At 38.8% G+C, this 23,012-nt stretch overlaps 3 protein-coding genes across 3 annotated transcripts in view; 2 read left to right on the plus strand and 1 right to left on the minus strand.

Annotated features, from left to right (window-relative positions):
• RNF139 (ring finger protein 139) overlaps positions 1-5,759 on the plus strand; it is a 43,735-nt gene extending 37,976 nt beyond the window's left edge. The window contains exon 2 of the mRNA XM_009881045.1: positions 3,708-5,759. Coding sequence (XP_009879347.1) covers positions 3,708-5,518 — 1,811 coding nt within the window. The 3' untranslated portion in view covers positions 5,519-5,759. The remainder of the gene's footprint in view (positions 1-3,707) is intronic.
• A 531-nt stretch (positions 5,760-6,290) lies between these two features.
• Positions 6,291-21,912, minus strand: TATDN1 (TatD DNase domain containing 1). The gene is made up of 11 exons (XM_009881008.1): positions 21,873-21,912; positions 21,202-21,251; positions 19,154-19,217; positions 17,724-17,867; positions 17,587-17,629; positions 13,339-13,424; positions 13,175-13,215; positions 11,708-11,784; positions 10,957-11,027; positions 9,632-9,758; positions 6,291-6,550 (listed from the first exon to the last, which is right to left on the minus strand). The coding sequence occupies exons 1-11, from the start codon at positions 21,910-21,912 to the stop codon at positions 6,448-6,450; spliced, it is 846 nt and encodes a 281-aa protein (XP_009879310.1). The 3' UTR covers positions 6,291-6,447.
• An 895-nt stretch (positions 21,913-22,807) lies between these two features.
• Positions 22,808-23,012, plus strand: part of NDUFB9 (NADH dehydrogenase (ubiquinone) 1 beta subcomplex, 9, 22kDa) — a 4,641-nt gene continuing 4,436 nt past the window's right edge. Inside the window, exon 1 of the mRNA XM_009881046.1 lies at positions 22,808-22,948. Coding sequence (XP_009879348.1) covers positions 22,808-22,948 — 141 coding nt within the window. The remainder of the gene's footprint in view (positions 22,949-23,012) is intronic.

A 23,012-nucleotide genomic window follows, 5' to 3' on the forward strand; every position in this document is an offset into this window, starting at 1 on the left:
AACAAGTGACATTGCAGTGCATCACCAACTTAATTTTAGGAGTCCTTCACTGTATGATCCAGACACTGTAGGAAGTGCCTTGAAATTAATCCCACGTAAATGAGAATGGTGGATGTGTTGTTCAGTGATCTCTCTGAAGCGTGGCATTAACAGATTAAGGCACTTTTCAGGGTTGCATTTATATGATCACTTTTCTGGAAGGGTTTGGGGGAAGAAATGGGTAATCCCGCCCTTGCCTCCTGCAAAGGAGCTTTGGGAACAGTTTATGCCAAGAGACTTACCTTGTACTTTGAGACAAGTGGTCTGTGGTTCCTGGCTTTCCAAAATCAAAGAAAAATTAAAACGTAACTACTTAAAGCTGATGTTAAAGACCTTCCATGTGGTTCAGACAACAGAGTGCTTTTGCATCTATTTTTTCCTCATCTGAATTTAAGGCTTAAAGGGTTGGGTGTTTGCTGTTGTTAGGATAAACCGAAATACTTATTTTGGATCATTCTCTATTTAAATAGTGGGGAAATTGCCCTTTCAGTTACTATTTGCAGGCTTTGAAAGACTGATTCAAATTTTGCCTGTAGCACAATACTATTTAGCACAGGATAAACGCACAACTTGTCCTCCAGATACAAAGAGTGTAGCTCGGAGAGATTTGATAGCTTTCAGGGGTGATGTTGAACAGTTCTGAAATATTCTGTGAGTATAGTTCCTCAAGAATTCTAATAGACATCTGTATGATTATTTTTTTTAAAAAAAGTTTTACTGCAGGATTCCTTCTGATTCTTTCATCACTTATTTTCTATGCAAGTACATAGAGTTATACACAGCATGGAACCAAGGTCTACAGTTGGAGAGCAGTTTTTCTTTAATCTTTTCCATTAACCTTGCTTTGTCTCCAACACCTTTCATATCTTTGCATGTTTGGGGGTGGGGTTTTTTTTTGTTTGTTTTGGTTTTTTTTAGTGTTGGGTGCCAGCAGAACCACCACCCCCAGGAGCATGAAACTTACTGCAGACAGCAGTCCCTCTTCAGTAAGGACATCGATTTTTGAGAGGGCTACTCTAAATGCCGTGATCTTTAGAAAGATGTGGAAGCAAGTAGAATGTCTGGGGCTAGGGAAAAATATAATTTGGCAATTCCACATGATTAAAATACTTATGTGTAAGGGTAATTGAACCCTGCAACTGACTGAAAGTCAAATCCTAGATAGTGTGGTACTATAAAGATACTGACAAATTGTAGGAGTTAAAGGAAAAAAATGAGAGGGAGGGATTCATTGTAATACAAGAAATGATTTTAAAAGTAAATGTGTGTGGTTCCATTAAATGTTGTGTTTGGGGGCCATACTGGAGACAGTTGGTGATGGGGCAGCAGAGATAGGAACAGTAAAGATGAGCAGCAGTATAAACATGTCAAAGGAGGAACTGCAACATTTCCTATCAGAAGGAAAATGGGAAAAGATTTACTGTTTGGTGAGCGCTTTGCAGGACAGGGGAAAGTCTCCTTGTGGCAAGATGGGCTGAAGGGCATAAATGGAGCTGGGGGGAGAGGAGTGCTCACCGCTCACCTCCGCTTCCCAGACTGAGTTACCTCCTGTAGTCTTTGGAGGTTCCTTTCGGGGGGGTCTTGACTTTTCCACACAAGTGCTGACAGAGAAATGCTTTACCTTTTGTTAGTCCCTCTTTAGAGGAACCAGTAGGTCTGGCTTGTCTATTGACTCACTGTAGTACTGTTTTTAGGGATGTGTCTTCCATGTGAAATGTCAGTGGTTTAGGATGACCTACAGTATCTAAATACAGGCCTGTTACTGCAACTGCAAGGAAAAAAAACAGGTTTTGTTAATAGGCATGTTTCAGAGCAGCCTGCTTAGTGCAAAATGCATCTCATTTGGCTCAAATGATCAGAATTATGTAAATAATGAGCTGGTTACAGGCATTTGAGCCTTTTCTGTGACTTGTGAGAAGAGACAAAGGGTACAAACTTGTCAGCAGTGTTAGCTTTCCCATAGGTGTTCATGGTGGTATGCATGAAAAGGCAATGAAATGTTCAGGCGTGTTTAAAAGAAAAAAAAAAAAAGTGCTGTACGTAATGAATATTCATCTTGTCATGGAAGAACTGAGCTATGGTACAAGGCACTTTCTGAAAACTGATGGAGGCTTTTCCTCAGTCCACTTCACAAGGTTACCAGGTTAATGATTAGTTAAGGAGAATGTTTTTATATCAGCCAATGCTGCTGGCAAGGAACACTGTATAGGTGGATTAATAACTGTTTGCAGTCTGCCTTTTGCTGTTCATTCATTTTGACCCTCTCCCTTCTTACTCAGTCCTCCAGGGTGGGGGTTTCTTGTGTGGTTTTGGTTTGGGTTGTTTGTGGGGTTGTTTTTTTTTTTTAATACAAGCAGCTGGCAATACTCCTGGTAGAATCAAATGTTAGTTCTTAGCAAAGTTTTTTTTTTTATTCCCATGATCAAGATACCATGGCTTAATTTTTTTTTTTTTTTAAACACTATTATGGGGGATTTGGAACAATCTAAAATACAATCATCGGAAAAGACGGATGCTATCCTCCAGTTGAAAGAGGATTACTTGTGATTTCATTAGTTTTAGTACAGAGATTGAAAGCAACTTACAATCAAATGTAAGTTGTAGAGATGGCAATCTCTCCAAACTGGTTTGGATGAGAAAGCAGTTGCGTAGACTAGAAGCTGATTGAGAAGACCAAAACAAAGGCAGTGTGTTTCCTGAAGAAAAAAAAAATGTTTAAGGAGGTGAATCTAGTTATAAGTGCCGTTTAGTTTAAAATTGGTTAGGGCAGAGCCCTTACTTATGTAGTACATAATGGTGAAATTCATAAGCTACGCTACCGAAGGAGTTTACTGCAAGGTCATAGGTACTATAGATGCTATGATAGGATTTCTCATAGGAAGGTGCAGACTTTCTAGTCATGGTCAAGATGTGTTCATGGTCAGTGTGGGGGAAGAGTTAGCAAACAGGAATTTCAAGATCTTAAATCTGACTTCTAATAAGATGCAGGTTCACACTGGCGTTGGCAAGAAGGCAGTTGGTCTGGTTTTGTATTTTGTGAACAAAAGCTTTATACTGTGTACGGTCTTCCCCATGAGACTCTTGTTTCGGGATGCCTTATCAGAAATGAACGCAAACTGAAGGGAATTGGAAGACCAGTGCCCTCTCCCCAGTAAACTATAGCAGTTTTTCACCATTCTCCTGTTAAAGGGTTTAGCTAAACTGTTTTGGCAACTTTAGTCTTAGATCTTTAGTACTCCAGCCTGGAGATTGTAGCTGAGTGCTTTGTTCAAGTGAATTAAGGGACTTAGTATTTGTTCCTTATTAACTTTGCCCATAAAGATGATGCTATATCTGGTAATTCTGTTCTGCTTTTAGAACTTGTCTACCCTTAGATTTGAAGACTAAGGCTGGGAGTTGTCACTGCTCCAGTCTGGAACTGCAGATGAACTTAACAGTAATTGTGACGTAATGCTTGCCCTGGCTTTGCATGGCAGCTGCAGTGCACAGGTGTATTACGCTCAGAGATTAAGTCGTCCTCTGTTCTCTGAGAAGGGCATCATTCGTAATGTAGTTACAAGTGACTAATTGGGAAGTGATACATTAAATACATGTAGCCCCAAAGCTAATAGGTTAAAATCTGCTGTTGAATTTCAGCTGAGAACTAAATGATTTCAATCTGTTTTTAGGTGTCTTTGTATCCAGTGTTGTTCTGGTCTTACAACAGCGGGCACTTTTCAAGTTTTATATGATCACCTCGGCGTTTCTGCTGGCTGCGACTTCAGTGTTGGTGAATTACTATGCTTCTTTGCACATAAACTTCTACAGTGCCTACTACACAGCCGCGTTCGGAATTCAGATCTTCCCTCATAAAGGACCTTCACTATGGATGGCCCTTTCCATCCTTCAGCTTACCTTTGGAATCGGATATGTTACGTTGCTAAACGTGCAGTCCATATACTCTCAACTCATCATCCTGGATATACTGATTCCTGTAATTGGCTTGGTTATTGAATTACCTTTAAATGTCCGGCAGATACTAGTTTTTATTTCAGGCCTAGTTCTGACACTAAATACCACAGCCATTTTAGTTACGAAAATTAAATGGTTCTATTATTCGGTGCGGTATGTTTATCTGTTGGTGAGGCACATGTATCGCATTTATGGATTACAGCTATTGATGGAAGATACATGGAAAAGGATTCGGTTTCCAGCTGTACTGCGTGTCTTCTGGCTAACGAGACTGACGGCGCAAGCTGTGGTATTAACATATGTTGTAAAGATGGCTGAAACGAATACAGAAGAAAAATTCTTCTTGATATCATGGGATAACTGTTGGGAACTGATCTGCAGTCTGATCATAAGTGGGTGTGACTCTACTTTAACTGTGTTAGGCATGAGTGCCGTCATTTCCTCAATAGCGCATTATTTGGGACTTGGCATCTTGGCCTTCATCGGATCAACTGATGAGGATGACAAAAGGCTTGGTTTTGTAGCACCCGTCTTGTTTTTCATTTTGGCTCTGCAGACTGGTTTAAGTGGACTGAAACCAGAAGAACGATTAGTTCGCCTGAGTCGAAACATGTGCCTTTTGTTGACCGCAGTCCTGCATTTTATCCATGGAATGACAGACCCTGTGCTGATGTCTCTCAGTGCCTCCCACGTGTCATCATTTCGCAGACACTTCCCTGTACTGTTTGTTTCCGCTTGCCTTTTCATCCTTCCAGTTCTGCTCAGTTACATCCTCTGGCACCACTATGCACTAAATACGTGGCTTTTTGCAGTTACAGCGTTCTGTGTAGAGCTTTGCCTAAAAGTAATAGTTTCTATCACTGTTTATATATTGTTTATGATTGATGGCTACTATAATGTGCTATGGGAAAAACTTGATGATTATGTCTATTACGTTCGTTCAACTGGCAATATTATTGAGTTTATATTTGGAGTAATCATGTTTGGAAATGGAGCTTACACAATGGTTTTTGAATCGGGAAGCAAGATTCGCGCTTGCATGATGTGTCTACATGCGTACTTCAACATCTACTTGCAAGCAAAGAATGGCTGGAAGACTTTTATAAATCGTCGGACTGCTGTTAAGAAAATAAACTCGCTTCCAGAGGTAAAAGGAAGTCGGCTACATGAAATAGATGACGTGTGTGCAATCTGCTACCATGAGTTCACCACCTCTGCTCGCATTACTCCATGCAACCATTACTTTCATGCACTTTGTCTTCGGAAGTGGCTGTACATCCAGGACACTTGCCCGATGTGCCATCAGAAGGTCTATATTGAGGACAAGGAAAATGCCAATATCTCCAACAACAACGGGTTTGTGGCACCAAATGAAAATCCTGTACAAGTTGCAGAAGAAGCTGCTGATGCTGAAAATGAATTAAATGAAGATAACGACAGTTCCGATAGTGAGGAGGATGACAGTGACTGTGTGGCACAGCACTTGAATGAGACTCTTAATGTTGACTCTAACTCTCTTGGTGATTAAGATGTCCTTTACTAAGCCGTGAGGTATTTGTTTAAGGTTGACTTCAACAGAATAAAAGTATCACTTTGTAGTTATTGTACCTAAGCACAACAGCAGTATCTCAATGTTAAGTCTGTGAATGGTGGTTGTTTACTGTGGTGTGTGCTACTGTAAATATACCTCTGATTTTGCTGGTCTCTTTCATGACCACCTTAAAATTATGTACATTATTGTACATGGAATAAAATGTTTTCACATGTTTTTAAGATGGTTGGAAAAACACTCTTTAATTGATGTAGTGATAATGCTGTGCCAAAGACTGTATAGCGGTAATCCCTGATCAATGATGTCTGGATGCAAATGAAAAATACTGGTGAAAACAGACTGTTCAGTGGGTCAAATCAGAAATGAAAAGCCTGAACCAAAGCAGCTTTACTTACAAATTCAGTATTAGCAGAGCTTTATCGCTTAAAAACTAGTGAGTTGTGTTTTTAAAAAATAAAATAAATAAAAATTTAGGTTGGTAGACTTAATACTAGCATTTGCTAATGTGGAGCAACAGATGAAACTGCTGCGCTTTCTGGTGAAGTAGCAAAGCATGCTGTTGATGTCTTAAACACTTCTGAATTACCAGTAGTAGCTTGAAGTCCTGTACGTGTGAACTCAGCAGCCTGGTATTCATCCTGTAATGCGTACAGGTATTAACAAGAGCTGCTAGCTTGGGCTATCCTTGAAATTGATCCTGAATCTTGATGAAAGGGAAACAGGGCTGAGAAACTGCACAACTGCAAACCACCTTTTCAAAAGCAGCTTTAATCTTGTACCATAAAAAAAAAGAAAAACAAACTACATATTGGCTTCCATTGATAAGAACTTGCAGATATGATAATTTTTAAGTTTTTGCAATATATTTAGTAAAGTTATGCTGAATAAATTTAAGAAAAACAACTTTATATATTTGGAAAGAAGACTTTAATAGTGTTGTTATATAGAGTATTGGCCAACTCAAGTGGGTCATCTTCTCTTACTGCTGCCATTATTTCCAGTATTTGACTAAAAAAGAAAGATTGATATTAGAGGACTGTGAAACTCAGTACCGAATATACTTCAGACAGCTCCATGTGTACGTACAAGTCACTAAGATTAACCTGGAATAAAAATCTATGCTGAGAGCAACAGGGCAAAGTGCTCAGATATGCAAATAGCTTCACTTTTAAGTCACTAACTGCCATTCCCTTTACACTGGACACTGGTTGCTCACTGGTACAGATTCATCTTTGGTCTTTTGACTCTTGTTTGGAGGTAATTAAACACCTTTCTGTTTCAAAGAAAATGTCATTTTGTGGGTGTCTTTATCAATGATCTTCATTTTTCAGACTGGAAATTCATTAGTCTTTCAAGGCTAAAGCTGCGCTATGAATAAACTGGTGTCTGGCAAAGTGTAAATTCCAGATAAAGCCTCATCTGAGAATATAGCTGCCAAAGTAACTTATTCCTACTTTCCTGTTCTCTAGATTAATTGTGACTAACACATTCAGACATTTGCAGTAAATGTTAAATGAACAATTTTAAAAGGCCCATAGCCTTGATACAAGCCAGAAAAAGGAGGCAAAAGAAATGGGATTAATAATATTAACACTAAGTAACAGAAAACCAAGCCATGATCTTTTTTCTCTAGTCATTTTCCTGATTTTTCTCTCAATCATTCTGAAAAAAAATGAATAGTCTGGACAGTTCCTAAGATGCACCATACTTATTTTTTTTTTCTGCTACCTTCATGGTGGAAAGTAAGAACCTCAAGCTTGGTGGGAGAGTTTGGGGGTTTTGGATCTTGTCTCTTAACTTACATGATGGCTAAACTTCTTTTTGAGGAAGACCAAATAAAAGAGTTGCTCCTAACAATTACTGGAATGCAAATATTTTCCCAGACACAGAATTAGCCAATTTCATGACCACTCCTGTGCTTTGCAGCCAAACAGCTTCTTGATTTAAGGGGATGTTCAAGATGAGATGGGGTGAGATCAGGCCTACACCAAATTAAAGAACAAATACCAAAGAATTTCACCCTTGAAGACTCTTGGTAGGGCTTACGTATCTATCCCCACTTGGGTCCAGTAAGATCTATGTGTTACTGTAACACTCTGTATTTGAAATCACTGAAGGTGGAAAAAAAAAGCCTCTTGTGGCTAAAATTTAAAAAACCCTAGCTTTGAAGGGGAGTGGTGCAGTTCCAAAAATATAAAGCAGAAATATCACCATCAAAATTGAAAGGTGTCCAGCACCACCAGAAAATGACAAGTGGAAAATTCCTCCTGCCAACTGAGCTATATTAAACAGCATATATACCCTAAACGTTAAATATACTTTGTGGCCTGGGGCTAACTTTCCCCTCACACCAGATCTTGCTAATTAAGAAGTCATAAAATATCAATTCTCAGTTACCATATTTCCTTTTCCCTAAGGTTTAAGAGGTTCTCGGATTACTAATCTACAGTTAGTATGCGTTATACTTAATGTTTTAACAGGATAGTAATTTTAAAATAAGGTTGAACTGAACAAAATTTTGTTTTATAAAAGAAAGCAGATGCCAAAGCATGGCATTTGCCTATCACTCTAGGATAGACTGTCTGCATTTCCAGTTCTGGGGTTTCTGAAACACTTCTGTAAGCTCCAGCTAAGGCAGCAGACATGTTAACACACAGAGGCATGCCGAAATAGCCTTATTCAGCAACAGTAGAATTCCCTCCACTTGTGATCAGAGAACCGTTTTCACTGATCTCTTCCCCTACTCCAAAATCCTGGAGTGACCCTGGAAAGTCTTAAAATACTGAAAGAGCTGTTCCGTGCTCACGTGTGCGCTTCGAGTTTAAAGCACAAATTCGAAGAGTATTACAAAGTGAAGTAACTGCATAAAATATATCTGAGCACTAGGAGATGTCACCACGTAAGCTTAAACTATGCTTTCAGCGTGATCAGTGGTCTTTTCTCTCTTCTAAGAGTTCCTTCAGGTCTCCCAAGAAAGCAGCAGAATTCCTTTCAGTTCTCAAATAAACTCTTGTTTAGACACCTTGCTGAATACCTATGTTCTTTAGTGCTATCCTGAGTGGTATTTCAAAAGCTAGGTCCAAACGGGCAATTTACACAGGTTTTCACAGTAATACATACAGACTTCACAGCAAAAAAAAAAAAAAGCCACTTCTGATCCCATGAATGGGCTTTGTACCTGGGTAGGTACAGCTGTGAGCTTTATTTGCTGCAAATTCATTCCCATACTACGCTGCAAGAAGAAACCTTCCTCAATTCCTGTTTCTTTTCAGGGAGTTGATAACAAGAAGACAACTGAGAAGACTGGCGTAACTCACCAACCAGTCTTCAGTAAGAGTTGTGAAAATTAAGGCATTTCATCTATCAGTGCTATTTAATGGAGATAACTAAACATTTTCACTAAAACAATGATACGTTTCCCTGCTTTTCACACCTCTGTAAGGAAGCGTGTGAAAAAGTGGCAGAAAATAGATTCCATACTTTCTAACTCTGTCCATAAGTCCCTGGACTTTTATTTCGCTACTGTGTACGCTGACTGCTGTTATTCACATCTAAACTTCACGGGATCAATTTTTTTTAAGCACAGTAGCAGAATGAAGACATGACCTTAACCAAATTCATGTTACTGCAGTTCATGTCACAGGCGCTGCGAAAAGAACAGAGGCACCTGCACTACTTGGCCCCTCGGTACTGCCCCCCCTGCAGAGGACTGCACTGCTCCAGTGCTGCATCAGTTTTAAAAATATCTGGAACAACTGAGTGAAATTTTTCAAGTCAGGTTACTTTACAGGGTGTAACCCCATCTCCAATGTACCAAGTGAAAAGATAAAACCAGCACTGGTTTCACTTTCAGGGAGCTTTTTACAACCTGAGTTACTGACATGGGAAATTTAAAGACTCTCTAATTTCTCCACAGTTTATAGAGCAATACCTCGCACAAGTTTAATAAATTTACAATACATGTCTATATACTACATTTCCAGTGAACTGATTTTTTTCTTGGGTTTTTTTTTTTTTTTTTTTTTTTTGCGGGGGGGGGAGAGATTTATGAGATTGAAAATAATGTTACAGTGGTACTAGTATACTTACATTATATGGCAGGGTTCATTTCTGTCCTTCAGGCAGTGCCCTATTTCCCATTTCTTTTTTGTAGGAAATGTAGTTTTAATGTATTTTGCTCCAGCATGAGTATTTTTCACTCCACACCAAGGCGCATCTAGTTTCATTTGAGAAAAAAAAAAAAAAAGAATTCAGAGTATGCTATCATTTGAGAATAGCATGAGATAGTTTAATTAACTACTTCCACAGACAAAAGTTATTGCAATCTCTCTAGCAGTGACTTCCAATTCAAAATGGAATTTAAAAGATTTGGGCAATTTAGCATCTTCACGATCTTTGGATTTTTATACTGTTACCTTCAAGATTTTACGTTTTTAAAAAATCAGCAATAGTAGTACAAAACACTTATTTCCTCTGACATAACGATAGCTAGACACACTGCATGTATTCCACAGAAACTTTCTGTCATAGCATCATAGAATCGTTATGGCTGGAAAAGACCTTTAAGATCATCAAGTCCAACTGTTATCTAACTGTACTGGGCCCACTAACCCATGTCCCTGAGCACCGTATCTAGACCGGCTTTTAAATACATCTAAGGATGGTAATTCAACCACTTCCCTGGGCAGCCTGTTCCAGTCTTTGATAACCCTTTCAGCGTAGAAGTTTTTCCTAATGTCTAACCTAAACCTCCCCTGGCACAACTTGACACCATTTCCTTGTCCTATCTTGTCCTGTGTACTTCACCAGGTCTGTACTTCATGTACAGACAAATTTAAGGATTTAGGCAGTTTGTGGTTTTCCTTTCTTAGGTTCAGAAATTAAAACAAATATTGTCTTTTTAACTGCCAGTTAATGATAATTGAAATGAACATGCAAAAAAAAAAAAAAGGCATCCTTAGTCAGTCAATTAAATCAACTGCTCATTAGGCCAAGAGGGGAATTCAAGCATTCTTCCACCTTATTCCATCTCAAGAGCTGTTGTTTCCAAATGCTGGCACCTGCTATGAGTGCCAAACTCACAACCATTGCCCTGTGCTTGGCACATCTCCAGCAAGCTAGACTTTAAAAGATATTCAAACAGGATTCTGGTGTCTAGGTACATTTAAAAATCCGGGCTTGTCAATTTGTCCTTCTCATTTTCCCCTGCAATGTCAGGAACTCACACGGCAGCTTATTCCTTCCAGCAGAAGGCTGAAAAGGAATATTTCTGGAGCCTGTAAACTGCTTTCCAAAGTGGAAAAACAGCCAGTTCTTTTTCTACTCTGAACTCTTGCCTTATCACTGCTATACAAGCATATCTCCCTTGTCTAATAGTGTTTAAGTCACAAACTGACCAAGATATAAAATCTTACCAGTCTCTATCATTAATCGTTCACTAGGAATTGATTTCAGTGTCTCCAAGTTGGCTTCTGTTTTCAATGAGCTAGAAAATCAGAGTTTGGTTAAAAAAATAATAAAGAGTGTATAAAAGTAATTACTTTGCCTGTTGAGATGCTTTGCAGCAAAGGCAGCTTCCTAAATAATTTTGTTAGTGAATAAAATTTGCTTCATTTTTGAAAGCGCTGCCTGTAAACTCAAACTTTGCAGAAAACAGCAAATGTGGAGTTACTCAGTGAACATTCTCACCCTAGCACGCGTGCAGAACCCCCGCCTGCACTGCCCATGCTTGCCTGGCTGCGGCGACCCACGCAACTTATAAAGTGGTGCTGGCTGGCTTTTGGCCAGGTGACTGCTGAGAATTCAGACTGCGTAACCAGCAGATGAGGCTGCTCTGATTACATTTGCGTTACTCCCGGATTTGACACGTCAGCTTAAAATTACTCTATTTTTTAAACACTTCTCAGAAGGACTGCTTCCACATTCAACAACCTTATTTATTTACAAACAGGGATTGACCTGAGGGTAGCAGAATGGACCTAAGACTAGATTAACTCGCCGAGTTGTGAGTTAAGAACTTCTTATGGCTAACAGACTAATGAGTGCAATTCCAAATCTGTCAGATGATTAAGAGCTTTGAAAACTTGACCTCATTGTTTAAAAGAAAGCAATGAGTTCACTACAGCTGACATTTAACAATAGTTGCGTTTCTTGTAAAGAACTTACCAGCCATTTATTCCAATATAAAGATCCAAATCTATTATAGCTGCGGCTTCCTCCTTTGTGCCATCAAACGAATGTACCTAGAACAAATATAAATATAGATGCACACATATATATGAATATATATACATTTAAAACTCCAATCATTTAAAATATGTATTAGTTTTTATTAGCATCATAAATACCTTTGATAGCATGCATTACACATCAATACAAACATAAAGATGGGAGACATGGTTCAGCTGATTCTGAATTTGGGCAAAGTTCAAGCCGAAGTCACTTGAATACTGCAATAGAAGCAGTTACCACGTTTTATTAGTGATAAAGATGTTTAGAAAAGACCTAACCAATAATACTGCTTTTGGCCCAGGAACTTCCTGTAGCTGATGGCTGGGAGACCATGCACAGGAACTAATCCTGTGCATGCTGAATTTTTACATTCTTTCCTCAGTATTCTCTACAAGGCACTGTCAGGGACACAGCAAGAGCTCCACGGATTTTAGTCACAGCAACTAGAGCGAGCGAGCCTATTTGGTCATCCCAGGGACTAAAGAGGCAAGTGGAGGTCACAGGTACAAACAGCGTCCTGTATCTGGGAACCGCAAAGTCTCAGCCTGAGTGGAGCAAAGCCGACTGCTTCCCTATGCTGCAAGGGGGGCAGTCAGTTGCCAAGGGTGCCTGCTTGTCATTTCTCCACTAGCTACCCATCTTCCAGAAAAGAGAAAGGAAGGAAGGAGAGACTGTACAGTATTACCTAAGAACACAACACAACACACAAAGTACTGAGCTAGTGGAAGGTTTTTGCAGTAACAAAGGGGAAACCTGGGGCCTGAGATATTATTGTAGGAGGTGTGGTCTGATGTTAGTGAAATAGAATAATCCAAGCATTTATTACTTTTGCAAAACCCTGCCGTAATGGAAACCTGAAAGAGCATTGCTGGTCTGTCTTAATCGTTTCATCCAAAGTTTTTCCCTGTTATGCTTTTGAATTAAAATACACGATCTGAATATCTAAAGACATAAAGCAATCAAAAGTCACATCTGGGGCTAATTTGAAAATGATGTCTAACGTCAGAAGCAAATGTTTGAGGTTACAGCTTCCACTGGGAACATGCATCTAAATTATCTGCGGTCTGAATGCACTGCAGTTACAGACACTAAAGAATTGGGAAAAGGCCAATGTCAATTATAAGGTGCTTAAACTGTCCTTCTGACAGGCCAAGAAAATCTGCTCATGTCAGCTGCAGAGCTTTTTCTCAGCCTATCTTCTTACCTTGCAAAAAACCTTTTGAATAAGCAACAAAAAATAAAAATACTAGAAGGGACTGGAAAACATTTTAGTAATTAATAATAACTTAAATCATGTAACAGGAAGCCTACCCAGATTCCATGACAAACAAGTTGCATTATTAAGCAACAATACTCACACATGCATGTAAAAATGAATGCTAGGCTGAAGTCCATACTTACCACCCCTCCTACAAATCTATCTCGGTTTCTTCTTATTATGTCTATGAAATTAAATAGATAAAAATGTAAGACAGCTTTATAACAGAAAAAGGTGAAAAATCAGGTTTTCAGATCTTTCATATTCAGAATTTGCTCAGAATATGAAATTCTCAAACAAAACCCACCTAAAAATTCAGCGTGTGAGTTTCTACAGTGGAGAAACATTGGCAGTCGCGTGTGTTCCGACAGGTCAAATTGTTTTTCAAAATACCTGTTAAATAAAAATCACTTTTAAACAGAAATTCAGTGTAAGAGCAAATAAGGACATAACAGTATTTTCAAGCACTTGTATGTTTTTGTCCTCCAGAACTAAATACAGAATTAATGGATTTGCCATGCAAAAACTCTTATTTGTGCAAGGATTGAAAAAGAACTCCTTCCTGCAGTATATTAAGATAGTAGTGACCTGGGCTAGAAGAAAGATAAGAAGCGGCCAAGAGCATCAGTACTGGAAGAATGCATGCACATATGCTAAGCGTGGACTCTTGCGTAGTTTGGGTATTGGAGTTCAGTTTTATTTATTTATTTTTAATGGGATAGAAACCGACTGCTCTCTCCACAAAGTTCTGAAACATCAGGAAGGGAGCGTGGATCACACAGAGACCATTTCAAGAAGCACTTGTAAATGCGGTGAGGGCGAGTGAGGGAGCACGATGCAGACTTCTATAGCCTCAAATGGCCAAACTGGCCAGCATCAGAGCTGGCTGGCCTCTAACGCAACAATCCAGACTTTTTCTTTGCTTTTCCATGAAGGTCAATCTTTCCTCTCCTGGGGTGGAACAAGTACCAATATTAGGCATCATACTTCTGTCCCATTCTGCCTGTTGTCTTCACTCTTTCAAAGTCTTCCACTGCTTTCCCTCCTCTCCTTTGTGCGCCTGCATACTTTCCTTTTCACTCAGTTTTATCCCTCTCCTACCTTCTACTTCTAGTATTCCCTTTGAAGGAGCAGTAACAGCGAGGCAGCCATCCTATGAAGAGACATAAAAATGTGGGCAGAGGGAAGGTAACTAGGTAGCCAGTTTCCCCAGTGCACTTTCCAAAGGAAACTAATTAGCACTGAACTAACCCGTCGCTTGTCATTTGCAGCTAGTTCTGATCCCAAAGCATTATAATTTACCGCTTCTGTCTGCCACGCTGCACCCAGGCATGCAAATTAACAATGCTCAGGAAACACGATAGAGGAACTTATGCATGGCAGAAGGCCAACAGTGCACAGTATCCATACATAATTTGAAAGATGACATTATTTGGGCAAGGCAGGAGAACAACTCTGCCTGTCCCAAAGGCTAGAACTGTGTGCATGTACTGAATTTCATCAGGTGTTGCTATTAAAAGCAGTTGAGGGCACTGGGGCATTCCCATCATCAGATATTAGTAACGTTTCAAAGGCAAACTCAAATGTCCACATACTGCTGTGTATGATTTGCATATCAATCAGGAAAAAGTGGCAGCAAACCATTAGTTTTAGTTACATTTTCTCAAAAAAAAAAAAAAAAAAAAGAAGACACTGCAATTGGTCATTTTGTTTTGTGCATTTTTCATTATCTTCTCTATATTACAGGTTGATATTTCTCTGGTAAAAGTTACCTCCTGTGCTTATCAGTACAGATCTTTGAGATAAAACAGGTGGAATGGAAATTGGCTGTAATGTTAAAAACTTATATGAAAATGCTGGAGAATGAATTACACCTACTTTGAATCTTCTCTGTAGTCTGGATACTGTGCTTAGTTTAGCTTGTTTGACTAAGTATAAATTTAATTGCAACTCACGATTGCTCTTGCACTTAAATAGCTACAATTGCTTGATTATTGGTGTTTCTTTTTAAACAGATGACTTATTTCACATGGGAATGAGGTTTTAGAGACTGAGCTACAAATAAGACCCTTAAGTAACCTATTGGCGAATTTCAATTTAATTTTGAGAAGTGGCCTTGAAAGTACAAAGTTTAGTGCACCAACAAATGGAAGGACAACTCAAGCTTCTTCCATTCCTAGCAACAATGAAGCCCAACACATGCTGGTACTTGCCCTGTCAAAGAGAAAGGTGGATAGGGAATTCATTGGAGGAGGGGGAAAAAAAAAAAAGAAAAAAGAAAACCTGGAAAACCATGAAGACACCAGGCATACAGTGATCAGAATGGTAACAAAAAAAAAACCCCAAAAAACAAAACAGTAAGAAATCAAACCTTACTAGTTCCAGGGTTTAAGGAACAACCTTTTTCTTTTGGGTCAACAGATTGTCATTCAGTACAAGCTTTTTCTATGTTGCTTCTCAATAAGGAAGTTTTAAAGTATTTCTGCATGGCTGTTTGCAGGTATAGTTTTGACCCCAAAGTTCAAATGCAGTTGTATCTTCAGGTTTGGGATCAAGTAGCTTAAGCAAACTAGCCTTGCTGAAGTAGAACACCTCCAAAAAAATAATTCTGGATTCATGTATTAATAACAGTGCATGTGATTTTGTTCACCCCTCCAATTTGGTTAAGAAAACTCCTGTTTCCCATGCTGCTGAGCATCACAACCCCCTCCCAGTAGTACTGCAGAAGCAAAACTTCTATATACTTATCAGTCCTTTTATAATGTGACCTTCACTGTCATATGAAGGCAGTACCTACATCTAACTACCATTTGAATCACCATTTATTTTCTGTTGGAAAAGTTATGAGAATGAAGAAAAATTCTGACAAAAAGAGTTCTTAGGTCTGCTTCAACAAAGGAATTTCATCTTTACTAGCTTTTCAATCCAAGAAACAGGATAAAAATAGTGGTGCGTTGTTTTTGTTTTTTTTTTTTTACGGGTGAAAATTATCCAGAAGAGAACACAGTATAACTGACTAGAAAATAACGATTAAACATTAAATAACACAGAGGACATGCTCAGATACTACCCACTGGGAAACTGCCATACTTCTCTTCTACAGAGTAACTCTGTAGCTGCTTGCTGGCTGTCCTGCTGAGTGCTACACCTGAACTAGGGATCAGCTGAAAACTGGTGAACTGCCTCCTTGCCTTTCTTTTTTCTTTCGTTCATATATCAAGCATAAACTGAGTATTAATTTGAAGAACTCACCATCCAGTCTGCTAAAGGTTACAAAAGCCAGACTGTCTCCAACTCCACAGCATTCAATTCGCAGAAATAAAAACAACTCTAAACCATGACCATGTTTCACAAACATGCGGAAGATGAAGAGCAGGGAAAGCTGTCCGTTTAGAAAATACAGAATTTACAAACACAAGGTTTGCAGGCATCCATCCTTGAGGCTCTCAGTATTTCTTCACTCCCTCAAATTTCTTGCTTTCTGTTTTTTTTTATCCATCACATCCTCCCAACTGTAATTTCCAGCAAGGGCTCTCAATAGATCTCTTAGAAACTAGACTTATGTATTTCACATGATTTACTGAAACAGCTCAGATAAAGACTTCCTGTCATATCTACCTTAATTAGAAAGGACTTGCCTACCACTTTAAAAGTGATTTCTGTTCCACTCGATTACCTCTTTCCTCACAACTCAATTTCAGTGCACCCAATTAGAAGTTTTTCACTACAAGATATATTTTTTTTTCTCCCAATAACATAAAGGCAGTAAGGAACTTCAAATATGACACTCCAACGGTGCTTTACTTTGCCACAGAAAAGAAACGGGTTATGGTCCAAGGTGGGCTTTGCCAAACTTTGTGTACACTGAATTCTTCTGGGGAAAAAAGTTCCATCCACTCTGATGAATATTTGACTGTATGACTGTAGCATTATGAAGAAATTAACTCTACCTATTGCTAACATGTGGCAATTAGAAAAAACACAACTAACCGGTGCCCTCCAGTGACTAATTTACTCAGAACAGTAATATACAAAGCACAATTCATCAATCACTTATCTTATTTGAATTTATCACTTACATCTTTCACTCAGTTGCCACTGTAGACAGAAGTTCTCACTACAAGAACGCATGGTGATTCTAGGAGCTGTGCTAGCTTTTTTCCATTCAATATTTAAAAGTTAATTTTTTTTCCACTGCGACTTACCCTTTTTGACAGTTCTGTTCCCCTCCCCATGCTTTTCACTCAAAAACCCAGTTCTTCTTTCACACAATACAGTTATGTTATTCTCCCCGTGTGTGTCTAAGGGTCCTTGAGTATCAGCAAGAATGAACATCTGTCACACTCAGAAACCCACAAATTCTGATCAATTCAACAGAAAAAGACATGCTAAGTCAATCTTTCTTTAAAGTCCCATTTGCGCCAAAAATAAAACTAGACCAAATCCTGCAAATTGCAGGTCTATAGCTGAAAAAATTTTATGTGGTAGAACACAAGATAGAAAACACTCCTGTAAATTGCTACGAGTCAATTTATAGTCATCAAAAGTTTCTTACTTGAGTTGGATGTCCTTTGGGCAAAATTCTAATCTATCAAAATCTACAAATAGAAAGAACAAAAAACCCACTTAGTGTTTTAGGATTTTTTAATATATGTCTAGGAAAAAATACTGAAGTACTAAGATAACACTTACCTAAGCCACATTCTCCAACTGCTAGTACCTTTGCCTTATTTTTTTCAATCAGATTTTTTAATTCAGATAAATACTGTTCAGGGCTACTCTGCTCAAATTCTCCACAGCGCGTAGGATGACAGCCAACTGTACTGTAAAACATGTCTAAAACAAAATAGAAGGTTTTAAGAAAAAAAAAAAAACAACCCAAAATGTATATAAGGTATAGACAGTTATCTGTATCTGGACTTCTTTCATTGTTCATAATTTTAAAAGAAAACTCCCTTTGAAAATCTTTATCTTGTGATGATTTTACTGATACTGATATTTTCTGCTTTAACAATGTTAGGCAGTATCTCCAGTGGGGGTGTGTGTTTCTTTTGAGTACACATAGAATCACAGAATCATTTAGATTGGAAAAGATATTTAAGATCATCAACTCCAACCACAAACCTAACACTGCCAAGTCCACCACATTATTGAGTATTCTCCAAAACTGCAACTCAAAGCTGAATTATTCTGGTGGAGCGGCCCTCAACAAATCATGTAATTGATGAGGTTGGAAGAAACCTCTCAAGATCATCTAGAAATACATCTTGTTCAAAACACATCAGGTTACCCTCAGCTGTAAGATTTGCAGACAGTATACGATTTCCCCTGTGTGCCTCTACATCAGATGTTACAGAATTTCGCAAGCAACATCTAGCCTGATTTATCCAAGTATCTAATCTAGATTACCATAATGCCAAAACTAACATTTCTGGTAAGTGCCTTTACAGAGAATGTAAAAGCACTGGGACAAAGGAAACACTATATAAAGCCCTGAGCAACTTGACCTAATATTAAAGCTTTGATGGAGGTGGGGCGGTGGATTGGATTGGACCAGATTACCCTCTCAGGTTCATTCCAACCTAAATTATTCTATGGTTCTGTTCATAAATAGTACTTTAACATGTGTTTTAGTTCAAATACATATTGAAGTAATTAGTGGAATTATATTTGCCTTTTCACAGGAAGTAAGGGAAAACTAGGACAACCATAAGGAGAAAGATACCTCCCTCGTTCAAACTGGTCATGATAGATCAGCAGGTAAAAACCAAACCAACCCCCGCCACAAAACCCCCACATATTACATACCATATAAGCATTCCATCTTATTTCTAGAAGAGCGCATTGTAACAAAATTTTTATTCCAAAAGTTCCCTGTAATTTCTATTTTCATCTAGAAATAGAAATTACAGGGAAGACTGATTCCTTCCAAAACCTGGGGATCTAAACAGCAACATACAGAAACTCATACACAATGCATTCATCCCATTCTGAAACATAATCTCTCATTTTAATCTAAAATTCTATAAACACCTCTAGGGGTAGGTTCTTTTGAAATCTTAATTCTGAGAGCAGAGAAGGTTAAACTTATGTTGTCAGTCAAAAGTATAAAGTAAAAATACCATTTGTCTGTGCCAGCTGCAATGCATCTTTACTATCTTGTAGACTCCCACCTGTAATCAAAAACTTGAAAGAAGAAAAGTACTGTCAGCGAGTATGTTCTTCTTTGAACATCAGACAGAATGTTTAAGAAAGCACTCGGATCTAAGTAAGAATCTAGCAGAGAATATCAGAAGACAATTACTAATGTATATATGACAAAATTTCATATATCAGTAACAAACCTTGATGGTCCCCAGGAACTGGTAAATATACTAGGTATCAAAACCTGATTTTTTTCTTCATCAAATATCTTCTATGCTAAGTATTTAAATCACTAAATGAGAAAAATACTTCTATTTGCAGCAATATTAACTTCACTAGACAATGACTCAAGAAACTTTATTTGCATTTAAGAAATTTTATTCAGAAACATTATCCCCGTCTTGCAGGTGGAGAAACTAAAAACTCTCAAACACCTCTAACAAGACATGAGTATGTAAACAGATAAACCAACAAAAGCATCTGTATCAGAGTTGGGATTACAAATTTAAGAATTTCGGGCTCCAATCTTTTATTTTTACCTTAAGATCAAAGGTTATCATGCCAGAATTGTTGCTTACAGTGACTTTCGAACAACCACTTGTAGGATATTGCACCCTAGGTCCTAAAAAATCATGAATACGCTGGTTTTGGACAACTCTTACCCCTACACGTGCTATATAAGAGACTCAGTCAGCACCAAGTCAGACATTTCTGCAGTATGCTCCATTAGAGGCAGACACATCCCAACAATATCACCAGAAAAATAAAAGTTAAGATGAAACTGGCTCAGTGTACATACAGCACAAGGCAAAACTCCATAAAAAAAATAAATCCATAAATCAGCTATATGGAAAACGAGACGTATTTTCAAATAAATAGATTAAGCTTCTAACTAAGTAGAAGCAATCTGGGATGGAATAGACTTCTGACATGGTACAGGCCAGTAGCAAGACTGAAAACACAGCTAAGGACAGGGAACTCCTGAATTCAATTTCTGAATCCACTGTGCATTTTAAAAAAGTTACGCATCCAAAATATTTTGATGATAAAATAGGATAATTGCCACTTACTTTCAGAGAGTGCTATAAACATTAAATAGTACTCATATGGCACATATAAATGTAGTAAAAGTGACTATGATTCTGTATTCGCTGCAGTATGGTAAATTCTCCATCACTACAGATATTTTTTTGTCTCCCAGCTTATTTCCCACTCTTTTCAGATGAGAGCCTTTCAGCAAACTTCTGAGATGGCTGTTCCTCTTATAGAGGAGGGATAATTTCTTTATTTCTAATCCACCAGCCATATTAGTGCAGTAGAACAGTTTGTGACAGTGTCCATTGTATTCACTTTTAATTTGTACTTTTTGTCTTGACAATTTATTCTGTTTACAGAGAGAGATATAGGTAGGCTGAACTATTATAACTAAAGAAGCGTTGTCCACTGCTGGAAACACTGATTTCAAGCTAAGAGTTACAAACCTGCTCATAATGATGCAGTTTTAATACACGTAAGCCAGTATTTACTAGCAGACATTCAGATGTCTTAACTGTAAGAATTTAGGGGCATTCCCAGCTCTTCTGCAATTACCAATCTCCTTTAGATATAGAAATATCTGAAGGATCGCTATCAGAAGAGTTTTTGAGTTCTGATCTATAGCAGTAACTGTGTGAGTCAGTCGGGATGCAAGAAGACAGGAGTGACTGCCTATAATACAACTAACATGGAAAATTACATACTAGTTGACTGCAGTAGGTCAGAGGAGAACATCTTTCTGTTGAAACTGTACAAAAGAAATTCTACATACATATCACATATGATACCACTGAACATAAATAATCAGCATCTAATGATCTGTGCAAATGAAAGACAATGCTCTGCACAGAACACTTTTGCTTTATGCTGTTGAAGGTACTGCATTTTCCATTGCAAGTTCCAGAAACTTTTGTTTTAATACTGACTACTAAAAAGCAAAGTATTAGAAAGCAGTTAAAAATATTAAAGAAATCTTATTAGAAGAAATTACCTTTTTAACACCAATTTTGACTGCTCTCTCTACCACATCCAAAAAGTCATCTGTGAAAGTTCATAAAAATATCATAAAATGAACTTCAGGTTTTACAGCATAATTTAACTACCTTTCAACTAAAAAACACTTTCATGCAGTCAAAATGCCTATCATGAACAATCTTTAAACCACACTTGATTAATCTTTAGAAGACAATAACAAAATGCAGTAACTGAACATCCAATTTAAAGACAAGAAGTCAATGGAAGTTTTTCACGCACTTTAGTAGACTCTCTATTTTTACATCTATTTCTAAAGGCCGCAAGAGCAAAAAAGCATCAGTTATAATTAGTAACTACGATTCAGCAATGCGATACTTTTACAGTTTATTTTTCATAGTTCTCAGACCAGTTTCTTCCATGCAATCCTAACATAAATCCATCAGCAACTTTCTATTTTGCTCTAGAAGCAGAGTTACCTGTATGACAACTTAATAGCAATTCAGTAGAAGGGAATATATTTTGCTTAGAACATCTAATCTATTTTGTCACATTCTTCTTCAAGCCATAGTACATAATAAGCATCCAGCTTCTGAGGAGAAAAAAAAAATCTAACCTCACTTTCTGACAAGAGGCTTCTATTTTAACAAGAAGGATTCTGTCTTTCAGCAGATACAAAGAAACATTTACCTTGATGTTTTTGTGTCCCTCTGTAGATTCCTCTGAACATAGGATCTGTCAGGTTAATACCAATATCTATGAAGAAAAAAAAATAATTAAGATGTTACAGTCACTCTGCATTTCATTCTGAGCATTAGCCAGCTAGGGAAGACAACGGAAAGCACATCTTAGTAGTCCCCAACTACCACATTGACAGGCCACATAAATCTTAAGCATAAATTTACTTGCACAACTTCAGAGCTTACTCCTTACTAGAACTGACTGAAAAATAACATTCTGGCCCTCTGTGCAACTCCAGACATACTCTATGAGCATATGAGACACACTCCCATAATCACCAAAGCTAATACACATGCACTCTTTATTGCAATTAATTCTGCTTTTCACATGAAAATACAAATTTATCTCTGCCAAGAAGCAGTTCCAGTGACGGAAAAATACAGCATCTCATGTACAACCTTTACAGGGGCGGGAGCAGCAGCAGACTGCCTCAGGAAAGTACCTGTTCTACCTCCCCAGGACCATCCAGCCTGGGCAGCAGCACGAACAAGAAAACCCGCAATGCAGCCACTGACCGAGGGAGCCCCGGCCCGGCCCCGGCACAGCCTCCGGCCCTTGGCTCCCAAGGCCGGCCCCGAGCCGCAGCCCGGCAGACGGGGCTGAAGCACAGCCTTCAGCAACAACCACCTCTGCAGCTGCCGGAGCCCACGTTCCCAGCGGGAAGGCAAAATTTGCCCAGGCAATCTCAGGCTGCTCAGCCACACATAAAAACCATGGATCTGAACGACCGATCTTCTATAATTATTTACATACTCCCCGCCGAATTTCCGAAGAACGTTAACGTTCTCATCCCAGCCAATTCCATACAAATCCAGGCGAGAAACAACCACGACTAACGCGCAAAAGCGGGGCCGAAGGCCTGCCGGAGACCCCGGAGTTCGGGGATGACTTGGGGAGGCGCCGCAGCAGCCCCTCAGCGCCCTGCCTGGAGCTCCCACCGACGGCAGAAACGTCCCCGAACGCTTCTCGTAGGCGCACAGGCAGCCTGCGTCCTCGGCCCCGGCGACCCCGACTCACGACGGGAGGTGACAAGCCCTGGATGAGGGGCAGGCCCTGTCAACAGAGCGGGCCCCGCCCCCCCCCCCCCCG

This window comes from Charadrius vociferus, unplaced genomic scaffold, assembly GCF_000708025.1.
Source record: "Charadrius vociferus isolate BGI_N301 unplaced genomic scaffold, ASM70802v2 scaffold2, whole genome shotgun sequence".
Lineage (NCBI taxonomy): Eukaryota > Metazoa > Chordata > Aves > Charadriiformes > Charadriidae > Charadrius > Charadrius vociferus.

What these genes read in the sequence shown, in the direction of transcription:
- TATDN1 (XM_009881008.1), bottom strand. Translation starts at nt 21,912, where the DNA reads ATGTTCAGAGGAATCTACAGAGGGACACAAAAACATCAAG. An exon ending in AGGGACACAAAAACATCAAG is followed by an intron (nt 21,252 to 21,872) that starts GTAAATGTTTCT and finishes GAACTTTCACAG; the next exon opens with ATGACTTTTTGGATGTGGTA. An exon ending in CCAAAGGACATCCAACTCAA is followed by an intron (nt 13,425 to 17,586) that starts GTAAGAAACTTT and finishes TTTATTTAACAG; the next exon opens with GTATTTTGAAAAACAATTTG.